The sequence below is a fragment of the Artibeus jamaicensis genome, unplaced genomic scaffold, assembly GCF_021234435.1.
Source record: "Artibeus jamaicensis isolate MK-2021 breed Jamaican fruit bat unplaced genomic scaffold, CSHL_Jam_final contig_384, whole genome shotgun sequence".
Taxonomy (NCBI): domain Eukaryota; kingdom Metazoa; phylum Chordata; class Mammalia; order Chiroptera; family Phyllostomidae; genus Artibeus; species Artibeus jamaicensis.
In genome coordinates, this window is record NW_026521810.1 from 10,796,025 (window position 1) to 10,812,485 (window position 16,461).

Here is a 16,461-nt window from a genome sequence, read left to right on the forward strand (position 1 = left end):
CAACAAGGTCCCAAACTGACCCTCCATAACTCTAGACCTAGGCTTGCTCAAGTCTCCTCTTCTCCTCATTTGCTCAAGTTTCATCAGCAAAATTCTATCACCATTTCCTTCAAGTTGACCCTTTAAAAGCAAAGGACCTGTGTAGATCAACACAAGACAATGGAAATAAATGGCTTGTTTTCAGCTGCCATTTGGTCACCTGGAAAGGGCTCATTGTCTAGACAAGGTGGTTAGCGGTGTCAGCCACTACCAGGGTAGACTGCACCTACTTCCACATGCCAACACTATAAGTAGCAACACTCCTTTCAAATTTTATAATCAGGAAGAAATGATAAGCCCATTATGCAAGATTTTCCCACCACCACCCATCCAAAAACAAACACTCTTTTATACCAATCTTTATGCATTTATTCACACGTATGATAAAAATATCAGTAAGGAGTGAAATCATTATGATGACATACGTAACTATATAGACCGACTCCAAATGCAGCCAAATTCCCCCAAATCGGAACACGAGCAACACAGAGCTCTGTAATGCCTGCGCACTCATGCACACTCTCGCCCACAGCCACCCACGCCCTGACAATCACAGGTACTGAGTGCAGACATAACCCAGGGCCGCTTCCCTGGCTTATCAGGTTCTAGGGATGAGAACAGAGAACTGATCATGGAAAGAAGCTAGGGAGCCTGGCTTATGTGGCTCAGTTGTTTGGACAGTCATCTCATAACCTAAAGAAAGGTTACGGATTCAATCCCTAGTCCAGGTGCGTATGGGAGGCAACCGATTGATGTTTCTCTCCCTCTAAAAGCAATGAAAAAATGTCCTCGAGTGAGGATTAAAAAAAAGTAGGGGGAGCTGAGGCTGCTCACTGCATCTCTGCTCTGCCAATGACTTAGAGGAGGCAAGACAGGAAACACCAGGTAGTTATTTCCTTGGCACAAATCTTCACAGGCAACAAAAAGGTTGAGGGACTTAAGTTAGTCTCAGGTTTAGATCCAAGTAGGGAAAAAAAAGGGGGGGGGGAATCTCATCATTTAAATTATAAAAAAAAAGGGGAGAGAGGATTTAAAACTTGATCCCTATTCTCCCATCAGATGGCAGCATGACCGTCAGCAGAATCAGCAAGGCCAGATTGATACCCTCTGACTGTGACTTCATCCAAAGAGCATAGTTTGCTTCCATTTTCTCTCTGAAGGAGCAAAAAATTTCAGAGGAATGAGAGGGTTATATAAAACCATTATATTAGTGTTTGGGGCAAAATTTCACCCCCTGGGTCACAGAGCTTGTTTACAGCTCTGAGAGCTCTGGGGAGTGGCCCGACCTCACTCCTTTGCTTAGCCTTCTGACACGGACAAGTTCTCAGCATCCAGACAACCGTGAAGCGTGAAAAATAATGCCTGAATCAGAATGGTGTTTTCTGAACAGTGGGACTGGAGAAATTCTGTACAATTCTCCAATTCCTACTTTTTGACACAAAGATTAAAAAAATATTAATGTGTGATGTTTTGAACATTTCCACTTATTCTATCAAAACAATAATACAGAAAGCTACGGTCTGAAAGGAATCGGTTCCCAGTGTTCTCAGTAAATGAGCCAAGGAATGAGGTGCCAAGCCAAATTAACACAGTGCATGAATATGGAAGAGCTGGCCAATCCAAAGGAAATGGCTTTGGGTAGGCAATGGGTGGTATTTGGGAGGCAAAGAAAGAAATTTCCTGGTACAAACTTTATGTCCCTGAAGATAGCAAGGCGAGGACAAGGCACTTACACTGCCAAGCAACAGTGCACATCCATTCAACACTATGACCCCTCATTGAACCAAGTGAACCATCGACCAGCCAACTTCACTTTCCACTTTCCCATTGGACCTTTAGAATAAAGGAAGTCCAAATGCAGAACTGATGGTGGAAACTGGAATGTTGGCAGAGGAAACTACTCAGAGGGAGCAAAAACAAGCCATCCCCTTCTGGCCTGCGGTGTGCTCCAGATTAGCTCACCGAAATACTGAATTGCAACACGCTTGGCCTGAGAATACGACAATGCCCCGTGGACGCCTCCTTCTTCTCTGTTTTCATAAAGAGCAAAGAGGGCTCTGAATGAAACCGGTCACCAGTCACTGAATTGTCTCGCACTGGTGGTTACAGCAGACACCTTTTAGTACACATCCCGCTTCTGCAGCAGAGTGATAGGGACTGAGACAGGGCTAGAAGCAGCCTGTCCCTTCTCATCCCAAAGCCCTGTTAAGCGTACTCGATCCGGGCAGGGCCGCAACTACCCTCGTTCTTCCGCTCAGAAGATGGCGTGGTGGCCTTGGCTTCACTACCCATTTCCACAGGCTTAGACGAGATATAGTCCTTTACTTTGATCTCCATGTTCTTGGCTTTCAGAGTGGCCATGTGCAGCTTCTCCAGGAAATCCGGCATGCCTGTTGGAGAGAGGGAAAGTTGAGTAGGCTGACAGACAAACCAGCTCTGGGCTCAAAATTCAAACGCCCTATTTCTTTGTGATGGAGCCCATCCCTCCTTATAGAAATCACAGGCTGATCGACAGACAGCCTGTGAGTGACGCTTGCCTCTCAGAATGTGTGCAGCATGAAAACAACTCATGACCGCTGAAATACTTTGAAAAGGGGTGCTGAAAGCCACTTACATCCCAAGTGGCTCTCTTTCAGGTGATGAAAACATCACTTATCAGTAGCACAGCCTGTATCTTTATCAATTTTATTTTAATAAATGCCACACAGAAATACCCAGTCTCCTCTCCATTCTCCCCAAGGTACAAGAAGCTACCAGAAGAAAGAAAATCACTTCAGGGTGCTTTTTAAGGCAAGACATTGAAAGGGAGAGGTGTAGGCACAGCCACGTGTATAACCTTTGTTAGGACCCAGGTGACTGTCCTACAACCACGTTTTCTCTGCCAGATTTTATGGCCCAACACTAAGAAGAAATATGTGAAGTGCATTACTGTCCACAGCCCACATTTAAGGCATTAAGCAAATGCTCTTCTTAAAACTGCCTTCTGGGCACAGTTCTTTTCGGGGATGTCATACTTCTCATTCCTCCAAACCCTGGTGGAGGGTTTGGAGCTTCGACAGCTTCAGGGTATTCAAGCACAGCTCGGAAGGACATTTAATCTCCCCACATGGCTCCAGTGACACAAGTATAATCTTCTTGCTGCCAATAAGAAACTAGAGAAAAACAAAATGTTCCACCCAGGTAGGGTCCAGGCCATGCACACAAGTGCCCACTCACCACTGGAAACCATCCAACTAACACAGTAGCGAGGAAACACAGTCTGGGGATTGTCACTGTATGTCAACAAGTAGTCAAAGCCATTCTGGAAAAGAAAACAACAAAGAAGGTACTTGAATTACCTGCCACAGCTTCTGTTATCTGGGCCCACGGGATAACCAAAACTTGAGTCTGGGGCAGAGTGACATTTGTCTTACCCTAAGCAGAAGAATTAACACTGAAGAGGCTGGGCCTGCTTGTAAGGCTGGCCCTAGGTTGGAATCTGGGAACTTGGCTCTCGGAGTGCGCCCAGTCAACGGTTAACTGCTAAGGGCGGCTCCTTGTGCCTTGTCTATTAGTGCCAAACATACAATTTAGCCTCGGTGCTTGCTTTCCTCCCAGGGCTCTGCAATTTTGGTCTGTACTGAGCAGAGGGTGCCTATGTGACTGCCCCCAATAAAATCTCAGGTGCCAAGTCTCTAATGGGTTTCCCTGAGCGGGAACATCATACCATGTTGCTGCATTCTTGCTGCTGGGAGAATGGACTCTGTGACCCTCATGACATGAAGAGGGAATAGGAAGCCTGCGCGTGGATCCCTCCAGACTCTGCCTTTCCCCTTATGATCCAGCTGTGCATCCTTGTATATCACTGTACTGAATCTTAGCCATGAGGACAACTGTATGTTGAGTCTTGAGTCTTTCTAGTGAAACTTCTAATTGTAGGGGTGGTCTTGAAGACCCCAAAACAGAACCCCAATGTTAAAGTCCTTAATCGTTACCAAAATGGTATCTCTTGCTACTAACAGCCAGCATTTACATGGCACTTAACTATGTGCCAGGAACTGCTTCAACTCTTCACAACGTTCTAGAATGTGGGAGCTGTTATCTTCTATAGATGAGGAAACTCAGCTCAGAAAGGATAAGTGACTTTGCCCAAGGTCTCCCCCCATGTACTCAATGAGAGCCAACATGAACTCTTGTGTACCCACACTTTCTGAGTCAGCCCTCTCATTGCCTGACAGAGTGAAGGGTGAGGATGGAGGATATACGTGTCCTGATCTTAGCAGAGGTCTGAACCAGTTATGCTGCACCCAAAGGGGTACTTTGTAAGGCTGATGATGGCCACAACTCCGAGTGGCAGACCTAGACTTTAAACTCTTGTGCCTTTATACCAAAGTCAATATCCTTTTTCCTTGCGTGAATTGTTTAATCTTTAACTCACATACTCAGCATTATCTGAGTATCTGCTATGTATCTGGCAATGGCTAGGTGCTACAGAGAAAAGAAAAATATGCTAGTCCTTGCCTGTGGGGACTTTCAAAGAGTAGGTTAATGGGGTGCCTAAACGGGTGCCACGCCAGAGCGATAGATGGGCCAACTATGAAAATGAAGAGGAAGGAGAGGCGAGGCCCAAACACAGGAGTGGGAACAGTACCCACCACAGAGGCCAGTTATAAGACTTGGGAAATACACATTTCTTCGTCATAACATTCCTGATCTCGTTGATATTACTATTCTGATGGTGTGTGTGTGTGTGTATGTGTGTATTTCAGGTTAAAGTAAATGAGTGTTACATACAGGTGATGAGGTGAGAATTGAGTCTGTCAGCCCAGGGAAAAAGGGTAGGTTTAAGATGCAAATAAAAATTATACAGCCTTGAGTTTGAATCAGTAAATCCTAAGTATTAGTATGCACTTAGAATTTATCTTTAAAACAAACAAAACTTATTACTTAGTTCTATCCTATGAAACCTAAGAACAAAAAGCAAGCCACTACTATGCGTACTCCTAGAAAACAAATTGTGGTACCTGCGTGACATTTTCTGAAGAGGAACCAAAGCCCCCTGAAGATATATGAATTCCAGGTTTAGAGCTAAAACTACACAAAATGAGGCTGGGACATCTCGTAACACCAAAAATCAGAGAGCTCCAAAGGTCAAGTCAAAGGACTCGAGCCAGTGAGATGAGGCTCCTAATGGCTAAACACAGGACAATTTTAACATCAATAAGAATAACTATAATGGATTAAAGTTAACCAAATACATACATTCTCTGAATTTCTAATGGTATTCCCCACGCCAAAGGTATTATTTATTTATTTTTAGAGAGAGGAGAAGGGAGGTAAAAGAGAGGGAAACATCAATGTGTGGTTGCCTCACGTGCCCCCTACTGGGGACCTGGCCTGCAACCCAGGCATATGCCCTGACTGGGAATTGAACTAGCAACCAAACTAATGAGCCACACCAGCCAGGGCTAATGGTATTTTTTTTTAAGTTACCTTTGGAGGATCCCTAGTTGAAAAAATTAATTCATTATTCTGAGAACTAGTAAGTAAAGGAAACAAATCGAGCATTTCTCTTATCTTCCTTTCCTATGTAAACAACAGGAAACCAGAGAGCTGATGAAAAAAATTTTCAATAAGTATTTCAATTAACAAATGAAAATAAATGAACAAATGCAGGAATTACAAAATCAGCATTTTGTAACTCCTAATAAAATGGATCTGAAAAATAATCATTAAGCACTTCTAAATTCAGAAAGAGGCAATTAGACATTTGCCTTCTAATAAAATGGTCTTGACCCAAACAAAGCAAAACAACCCAAATCTATTCAAACTCTAGATATAAGAACCAATATGCAGGAAATAGAAGGGACAGAGAAGTATGTCAAAAACACTATGGACACCACGGGGAGAGATACAACTGGCAAGACAAAATGCTGCTCTTCAAACAAATACAACTGCAAGGCCCTGGCAGGGTAGTTCAGCTGCTAAGAGTATCACCTCAATACACCAAAGTTGCAAGGTTGATCTCTGCCTGGGGCTTATACAAGAAGCAACCGACAAGTGCATGGATGGGTGGAACAACAAATTTGTATTCCTCTCGCTCTCTAAAAACCAGTAAGTAAAAAAATGTTTAAATTCTTTGAAAAAATATAACTGCAAGGGATAAAAATAACTTAATGATTTCAAGAGACGGCAGACGTCGTATGGAGGATTTTCAAAGGTGGCAGAGTAGGTGGAAGCTGCACCCACCTCCTTTCATGACTATGTCAAAATCACAACTGAATTGTAGCTGAACTTGGATGACCATCTAAAGACTAGCTGAACAGAAGTCCTATAACTAGGAATATACAGAAGTCACTACATCCAGACTGATAGGAGGAGCAGCGACGCTAGGTGGGCTGGCCCTACAACCATGTGTGGCAGTTGAGGATCTAAACTAGAGGTTCCCCAAGGATCAAAGGATCTACACCCCATGGGGGGGAGGGAGGCTCCTTGGCCCAGAAGAGCAGTGCTAACTAAGAAGAGCCTACATAGTATCTGGCCGGGAAAATCAGCAGGAAATCCGTCCTCCTGAGTGCAGTACCTAAAGGCTGCTGGAAACTCAGTCATCCTCTTAAAATCTCACTCACAGGCACTCATCCTGGGCTCCAGAGGGGCAGCAGCTCAGAGGGTGCTGGTATCACACAGGGATGGACTGGGTTGTGTGGCTTTGGGGATAGGGGTGGAAGGACAGCCACTAATGTCCCTGTTGAGTCCCTCTCCCAAACCACCCGGGAATGCCTTCTTTCCTGGGTCAAGTACTCCTATCACACTGCATTAGCCTGGGGAGCTACACTAGCTCTATCCCAACGACTTCCAAGGCCTGGCCCTACCCAACTCCCACAGGGCTGTAAGCTCTGCCAGCTGCAACCAGCATGGGTTCACATTACAGTCTTTTTACACCCTGAGGCTCTGCCCAAGGCAACCACCCTTACTGGAAAAATTCTCACGGAATTCTGAATAGGCTTGGGGTGGGGTGGGTACCAAACACGCACATGTAGAGAATGAGTGGTGTGGCTTCAGGGTAAGGGCTGTCTTCCTGCATGCCTGACAGGCGCCACCTTTCCCATACTAAGCCCTTCCTTCGCAGGGTCAAATCTTAATCTGCTTTAGCCTAATAAACTCTACTGGCTGGCTTCAGACCAAGAGTGCACAACCCAGTAAGCTACACAGGCAACACACTCAAAGGGAGGTCTGGCAGGCGCTATACCCTGCTGCACAAATTCCAGCTCCTGGGGTCGGCCCCCGCACAGCAGCTCACACACTGTGGTGGAGCCAGCCTGAGGCCTTACCCACTGACGTGCCAACAGCAATCAAGACTCAACTACAATAGAAGGACTCACATAACCAACACAAGGGACGCTCCTGAAGCACCCAGCTCAGGTGACCACAGACTGCACCACTGAGCCCCACAGGATACCACTCTACAAGGCCACCTACCTGACCAAGAGTAGATAGCAGACCCCCCTAAAACAGAAACAAACACAAAGAAGTGGCTAAAATGGGGAGACAAAGAAACATGCACTAAATAAAAGAACAGGAGAAATCTCCAGAAAAAGAACTAAATGAAATGGAGGCAAGAAATCTATTGGGGAGGGGGGCGAGGAGAAAGATATTAAAACACTGGTTATAAGGATGCTCAAGGAACTTAGGGGAAGAATAGATGAACTCAGTGAAAACTTCAACAAAGAGATATCAAGCATAAAAAAAGGACAAAGAAACCATAAAAAGAACCAGTCAAAGATGAAGAATACAATAACTGAAATGAAGAGTACACTAGAAGGAATCAACAACAGACGATGAAGCAGAGGACTGAACTGGCAATGTGGAAGACAGGTAACAGGTAACATTGAATCAGAGCAACAAAAAAAGAATTTTAAAAAATATCGATTAAGGGAGAGCTGGGACAACGTCAAATGTAACAATATCTACATCATAGGAATACCGAGAGGAAAAGAAAAAGGGCAAAGGACTGAAAACCTATTTGAAGAAATAATGACTGAAAACGTAACTGACCTGGCAAAGGAAATAGACATAAAAGGCCAGGAAGTGCAGAGTACCAAACAAAATGAGCCCAAAGGAAAAGGTTAAAGACAACAAGAGAATCTTAAAAACAGCAAGAGAAAGACAGCTTTCTCCTCAGAAACTTTTCAGACCGGAGGGAATTGGCATAAAATATTCGAAGTGTTGAAAAGCAAACACCTACAACCAAGACTACTCTAAGCTGCAAGGCTATTATTATTTAAAATTGAAGGAGAAATAAAGTGTTTCCCAGAAAGAAAAAAGCTAGACTTCGTCTCCACCAAAGCAGTATTATAAGAAATGTTAAAGGAACCTCTTAAGAAACAGGAAAAAAGAGGAACATAAATATGAATACTAAAATGGCAACAACTATATACCTATCAATAATTGATTTAAGTAAAAATAAAATAAAATAAAATAAAAGAACTAAATGCCCCAATCAAGAGACAAAGAGTAGCTGAATGGATAAACAAACCAATATACACGCTGCCTACAAGAGACTCATTTCAGATCAAAAGACACACATAGACTAAAAGTAAACAGATGAAAAAAATAGTTCATGAAAATGGAAATAAAAAAAAACACCTGTATCAGACAAAAATAAGACTTTAAAACAAAGGCTATAATGAGACAAAGGACATTACATAAAAAGAATGGGATCAATCCAACAAAGATATAACCCTTATAAACATTTATGCACCCATCATAGGAGCACTTAAATATATAAAGCAAATATTGATAAACATAAAAGAGAAAGATTGACAGTAATAAAATCATAGTACGGGCCATTAACACCCATGGACATCAATGGATACGTTTTCCAGACAGAAAATCAACAAGGAAATGGCAGTCTTAAGTATCAAATCAGGTATATTTAATTGATATTTTCAGAGCATTTTACCCCAAAGCAGAACATACAGTCTTTTTAAGAGCACATGGAACATTTTCCAGGTTACATACCACATGATAGGTCACAAAGATAGTCTCAAAAATGTAAGATTGAAATCATATTAAGTATCTTCTTCTACCACAATGGTATGAAAACTGGAAATAAATTACAAGAAAAAACTAAAAACGCATAAAAATATGGAGGCTAAATAACATGTCACTTAACAATGAATGGGTTAGCCCTGGCTGGTGTGGCTCGGTGGACTGACTGGTGGCCTGAGAACCCAAAAGGTCACAGGTTTGTTTCCCAGTCAGGGTAGCACATGCCTGGGTTGTATACCAGGTCCCCTACTTGGGAGCTTGCAAGAGGCAACTGATGAATATATCTCTGGCACATTTGATGCTTCTCTCCTTCTCCCTCCCTTCCCCTCTCTCTAAAAATAAATACAGAAAAACAGCAAGGGAAATGGATAAGCCTTTAATCAGACTCATCAAGAAAAAGAGGACATGCCCTAGCTGGTTGGACTCAGCTGGTTGGAAGAGTTGCGTCACAGACCAGAGTCGTGGGTTGATTACCAGTCGGGGCACGTAAAAGAAGGCACCCGATTGATGCCTCTCTCAATCAATGTTTTTCTCCCCACTCTTTTTTTTTTAAATAATATTTTATTTATTTATCTTTAGAGGGGAAGGGAAGGAGAGAGGGAGAGAAGTATCAATGTATGGTTGCCTTTCATGCATCCCCTGCTGGGAAGTGGCCTGCAGGGAACCGGTCTGCAACCCTGATATGTGCCCTGACTGGGAATCGAACCGTGATTGTCTGGTTCGCAAGCCCGTGCTCAATCCACTGAGCTACACCAGCCAGGGCCCTCCCCACTCTTTCTAAAAGCAATGAAAATATGTCCTCAGGTAAGAATTGGAAAAAAGAGAGAGATAACCAAAATAAATAAAATTAAAAAGGAAAAGTGACAAGTGATGCTACAGAAATACAAAGGATTACAAGAAACTACTACAAACAATCGTAAGTCAAAAAATCGGACAATCTGGAGGAAATAAATTTCTATAAACATACAATCTTCAAAACTGAATCAAGAAAAAACAGAAAATCTGAACTGATTACAACCAACAAAATAAAAAACATAACAAAACAAAACAAACTTCCAACAAACAAAAGTCCTGTCCTGGACCAGACAGATTCACAGGTAAATTTTACCAAGCATTAAAAAAATTAACACTTATCTTTTTCAAACTATTCCAAAGATTTCAGAGGGAAGACTCACAAAGCTCATTTTATGAGGTCAATGTTATCTTGATTCCAAAAACACACAACAAAGAAATTTATAGACCAATGTTCCTAATGAACACAGATGCAAAAATCCTCAATGAAATATTAGCAAACCAAATTCAGCAATACATTAAAAAGATCATACACTGCAATCAAGTGTTATTCATTCCAAAGATGTAAGGCTGGTTCAAAACTGATTTGCGGAAATCAACTAACATAAACAAAATGAAAGGTAAAAAACCCATATGATTGTACCAACAGATGTAGAAGAATTTGTCAAAATCAGCACACATTTATGATAAAAAGTCTCAGCAAAGTGGGAATAGAATACACTTCAACATAATAACGGCCATATATTACAAACCCACTGCTAACATCATACTCAACAGGGAAAAAGTAAAAGAGTTTCCTCAAGATCAGGAACAAGTGATATACACTTACATCACTCTTTTTCAATATAGAATTGGGAGTCCTAGCCTCAGCAATCAGACAAGAAGAAATAAAAGGCATTAAAATTGGAAAGGAACAAGTAAAACCTGTTACTGTCATTATCTGCAGATGAAATGATACTATATATATATAGAATCCTAAGGATTCCATTGAACTACTAGAATTGAAAAATGAATTCAGCAAAGTAACAGGATACAAAATATTCCAGAAATCAGTTGCATTTTTATTCAAAATATTTTATTTATTTATCTTTAGAGAGGAAGGGAAGGAGAGAAGGAGAGAAATATCAGTGTGTGGTTGCCTCTCACGAGTCCCCTGCTGGGAACTGGCCTGCAACCCAGGCATGTGCCCTGACTGGGAATTGAACCGCGATTGTGTGGTTCGCAGGCCCGCCCTCAATCCACTGAGCTACACCAGCCAGGGTCAGCTGCATTTTTAAACAGCAATAAAGAAGTATCAAAGTAACTAAGAAAACAATGCCATTTATGACTGTATCAAAAAAACCACAAAATACCCCCTCCGCCCCCAAAAATCTAGGAATAAATTCAACCAAGGATGTAAAAGAACTGTACTAAGAAAACTGTAAGACAATTAAGAAATTGAAGATACAAAATAAACAGAAGCATACACTGTGTTCTTGGATAGAAAAATTTCATTAAAATGTGCATCCTATGCAAAACAATCTATAGATTGAATACAATCCCTATCAAAATACCAATGGTGTTTTTCCACAGAACTGTAACAAAAAATTTGTATGGAACACCAAAAGACCCTGAATAGTCATTACATTCTTAAGAAGACAAAGTTGGAGGTATTACATCTGATATCAAACTATACTACAAGACCATAGTAATCAAAACAACATGGTACTGGCATAAAAACAGACAAATAGATCAATGAAACAGTAAAGAGAGCCCAGAAATAAACCTATGCCTATATGATCAATTAATGTAGGACAAAGGTAAGAACATACACTGGGGTAAGTACAGTTTCTTCAATAAATGTTGTTAGAAAAATTAGATACATGCAAAAAAAAAGTAAAATTAGACCACCTTTTTATACCATATACAAAAATAAACTCAGAACAGATTAAAGACTTTGTAAGACTTAAAACCATAAAACTCCAAGAAGAAAACACAGGTAGTACACTCTGACATTTCTCTTAGCAATATATTTTTTGATATATCTCTTTAGGCAACAGAAACAAAAGACAACTATAAACAAATGAAACTACATCAAACTAAAAAAATTTTGCACAGCAAAGGAAATCATCAACAAAATGAAAACACAATCCATTGAATGGGAGAAGATACTCACCAATGATATATCTGATAAGGGGTTAATACCTAAACTTTATAAAGAACTCGTACAATTCAACACCCCAAAAAACAATCTAATTAATAAATAGGCAGAGGATCTGAATAGACACTTCTCCACTCAGAGGACATACAGAGAGCCAACAGACATATGAAAAGATGCTCAACCTCACTGTCACTAATCACCACAGAAGTGCAAATTAAAATCACAATAAGATATCACCTCATACTTGTCAGAATGGCTATCACCGATAAATCAACAAACGAGTGTTAGTATGTGGAGAAAAGAAAACCATTGCGCACTGTTGGTGAGAATACAAATGGGTGCAGTCACTGTGAGAAACAATACGAAGGTTCCGCAAAATATTAAGAATGGAATTGCCTTATGACCCAGCAATTCCCTTGCTGGGTATATAGCCGAAGAAACCCCAAAACACTAATTTAAGAGGGAAAAATATAAGCAAACCTATGTTCACTGCAGTGTTATTTATAATAACCAAGATATGAAAGCCACCCAAGTGACCATCAACAAATGACTGGATAAAGACATTGTGGTACATGTATCAACGCATGGCCATAAAAAATTAAATGTTAACATCTGTGACAGCACAGATGGACCTAGAGGGTATTATTCCTAAGTGAAGTAAGTCAGAGAAAAAGACAAATACCACATGGTTTCACTTATATGAGGAATCTAAAGAGCAAAATAAATGAACAAAACAGGAACAGACTCATAGACACAGAAAACAAACTGATGGTCGTGAGAGGGGAGGCAGTTTGGAGGGTTGAACAAAAAAGGTGAAGAGATGACGCAGTCACTTTGGAAAACAGTATGGAATTTTCTCAGAAAAGTGAAAATGAAACTGCCTTTTGATCCAGCAATTCCACTGCTGGGATTAAAACCTAAGAACCCTGAAACACCAATTCAAAAGAATCTATGCACCCAATATTCATAGCAGCACAATTCACAATAGCCAAGAGCTAGAAGCAACCTAAGTGCCCATTACTAGCAAATGAGTGGATCAAAAAACTGTAGTACATTTACACAATGGAATACTGAGCAGAAGAAAGAACTTCTACTCTTTGGGACAGCATGGATGGAACTGGAGAGCATTCTGCTAAGTGAAATAAGCCAGGCGGTAAAAGACAAATACCATATGATCTCACCTTTAATTGAAATCTAATCAACAAAACAAACAAGCACGCAAAATATAACCAGAGACATCGAAATAAAGAACAAACTAACAGTGACCAGAAGAGAGGTGGGAGGGGATAATGGGGGAAAAAGGGAGAAGGGTTTTCAAGGAAAACTATAAAGGACACATGGACAAGACCAAGGGCAGGTGGGATCAGGAAAGGGAGGTGGGGATGGCTGGGGTGCGAGGGAGTGGTGGGGAAAAATACAGACAACTGTACTTAAACAACAATAAAAAAAAAGGTGAAGAGAGTGAAAGTACAAATTGATAGTTACCGAATAGTCACAGGGATGTAAAGTACAGCATAGAGAATATAGTCAATAATACTATAACTATGTATGTACCAGGTAAGTACCTGAAATACTGAGAGGGTCCCTTTATAAATTATATGATTGTCTAACCACTGTGTATACCCACAACTAATATTAAATAATACTGAGTGTCAAAAATATTAAAAGTAATTTTCCTTTAAAATTAGACATATTCTCTTCTAGATACCTGAGGACTTATACTCTTATGAATGCAACTTTATATTCAGTGTACAAACAGTTATTCTGAGGCTGATGGTTTAGCACGAGAATGACATAAACCTTCATTTTTCTCTCTTTTTTCTCAGCCTAATTCATTCAATCATGTGCCAGATGGAGAACTAAAACACGCTGACAGTTGTTGGTGAGAGTAGAGGTGTCTTAGCAAGAGGTACAAAGTGAGCACCAGTTCTGGATTCTGAGGATGTGGGTTCAATCTGTGACTCTACCACTACCAGAATAGACAATAAATGCCGGCTGGTATTTGGCGTTAGAGGTCAGTTTTACCCTTGACTGAAAACTAAGCTCCTACCACTTACTGTCTGTGTGACTGTGAGCAGATGAAATAACTTCAATGAACATGGTTCATTGGTCTATTCATTGGGAATGACATTAATACCTATCTCATAGCACTGTAATGAAACAAATGACATATAAAGCACTAGGGGCTATCGTTATATAGAATGGTGACCATTATTATCACAGATGTATAAAATCAAATATATCCTTTAAGTTTCTGTCTTCAGTGCCCTAACCTGTAAAATAATGTCTGCCTCACAGAGTTGTTGTAAGAATTATCATATCTGATAATATGAAGGTATCATCCACATAACAGGCAATAAAATATTAGTCATAGCAAATTCTGTAAAAAAGACATAGTATGAACAAGGTTCAATGTCTGAATATTTGGATCCTGATTCTAATAAACCAACTAAAAAAAACCCTCATGGATAACCGGGAAAATTCAAACTCTGACTAGATACTTGATATTAGGGATTATTTATTGTTTTCAAAAATCTCTTTTGAGATAAACACTGAAAAATCTATAGAAAGGCTCTTTTATGGGTTCTTCTATACCAAAGCTAGACTGGCTTCAAAATAATCAGGGGAGTAGGAAAGGGCACAGATAAAACAAGTTTTAATGTCTTTTGAAGCTGGGATGGATACATCAGGTTGTCACTAATTCTTTACCTTTCATATACATTTTTAATCATCCACAGTAAAAAGTAAAATGAAACACCATTTCTCAGCTCAAACTCGGCTGCTTTTTTCTAGTACCCTTAGTATACGTCGGTGTAATCCATCACTCCCACTATCCTCTGCCTTCCTTTCTATGCAGTGTTGGACACACACAGGGCTCATTCTTATCTTCGTCTCTGGTTGAACCACGCCTTCTACCATGCCCTTCCTGGTTTCCTCTAGATAGAGTCCACCTGCCTTTTCACAAAAACCAACTCAAGCCTTACATTTTTGTTAAGAGCATGCCACAAATAAACTAAGAGAATCATACGGAAAATTCCTCGTGTCCCTCACCCCAGCTAAAGAAATGATTTATTGGGTGCCTACTAGATGCAACACTCTGCCAGGTGCTGCACTATGCTTTAGGTGTTTTATGCCCACAGTTTCTGAAGACAGCAATGCTGGAGCTCAAGTCATTTTTTCTTCAAATAGAAATATATGGACAAAATTCAGATTTCAAAAGCAGCATAAAGGAAAGAAGGGCCTTAGGTCTGCCTCCCACACTGTTCCCAGCCTGATCTAGACTCCCCTTCCTAAGAGAGAGTAGAGAGTGACATCAACAGCAATCTTACTGCTTTTCTGTCTTCCAAAGCAAGGACTTCCAAACATTTTTTTAACCACAACACACTGTAAATAATCCTTTTGACGCTGCGACCCAGTTCCTTCTCCCAGCTTCTCTCAGAGACGTGCTCATACGCATTATGCAAACAAACAAAAGTCTCATGAAATACGCTTACATTCAAATAGTTTCTACTGTTTTACTTACTCTTTTCCTTTGTCAAGCTGGTAGTAATTCACTAAACTAATTTTCTCCTCCATTAATGGGTAGTAAGCCATGGTTTGAAAAATACTTGTCTAAAAACAGTTCAGAGGTAAAACACAGGGATCTCCAAATAAAAGGAGAGGCAAACACCACACGGACTGGGGTGAACCACAATTTCTGCCTTATTTACAAGTCCCAGTCCAGGGGGTATAAATACAACAACCCGATGAAAACAACAAAACCAAATACTAAAGAACAAAGTTCATACAGCTTTAAAACAAGTGATGGGGAGAAAAAAGTGCCATTATAAAATGGAACAGGTGCTTGATTTGGCAGCCCATGTACTAAAAATACATAGTGAGACAGAACTACAAAGAGCAACCACTAGAATCAATTTATATGCTCAACAAAGACTTGGCTAAACAACAACATAACACCCCACTGAGGGGAGAAAACATTCTCAAAGAAGTCATAATTTTTTTCTTTAAAGATTTTATTTATTTATCTTTAGAGGGGAAGGGAAGGAAAGAGGGAGAGAAATACCAATGTATGGTTGACTCTCATGCGTCCCCTGCTGGGAACTGGCCTGCAACCCAGGCATGTGCCCTGACTGGGAATCGAACTGCGATCGTTTGGTTTGCAGGCCCACACTCAATCCACTGAGCTACCCCAGCCAGGGCAGAAGTCATAAAATTTTAAAGAAGGCAGATAGCATTAATCTAAACCCAGCGATTTTCAACTGGTGTTCTCCAAGAATTTGTAAAACATGCAATACTTGACTATTTAGTCAGGGCACCGATCTCTTTTCCTTAAGAGTGTCAAATAAAAAATGACAACAGCCATGGCTGGTGTGGCTCAGTGGACTGAGTGCTGGACTGTAAACCAAAGGGCCACTGGTCTGATTCCCAGTCAGGGCACATGCCTGGGCTGCGGGCCAGGT

General features: G+C 40.8%; 1 protein-coding gene across 1 annotated transcript in view; it reads right to left on the reverse strand.

The window, feature by feature from the left end:
* Window positions 1-385: 385 nt before the first annotated feature.
* The window catches only part of STARD7 (StAR related lipid transfer domain containing 7), a 28,318-nt gene continuing 12,242 nt past the window's right edge, over window positions 386-16,461 (reverse strand). The window contains exons 7-8 of the mRNA XM_037146161.2: window positions 3,256-3,340; window positions 386-2,429 (exon numbers count right to left, since the gene is read on the reverse strand). Coding sequence (XP_037002056.2) covers window positions 2,245-2,429; window positions 3,256-3,340 — 270 coding nt within the window. The 3' untranslated portion in view covers window positions 386-2,244. The remainder of the gene's footprint in view (window positions 2,430-3,255; window positions 3,341-16,461) is intronic.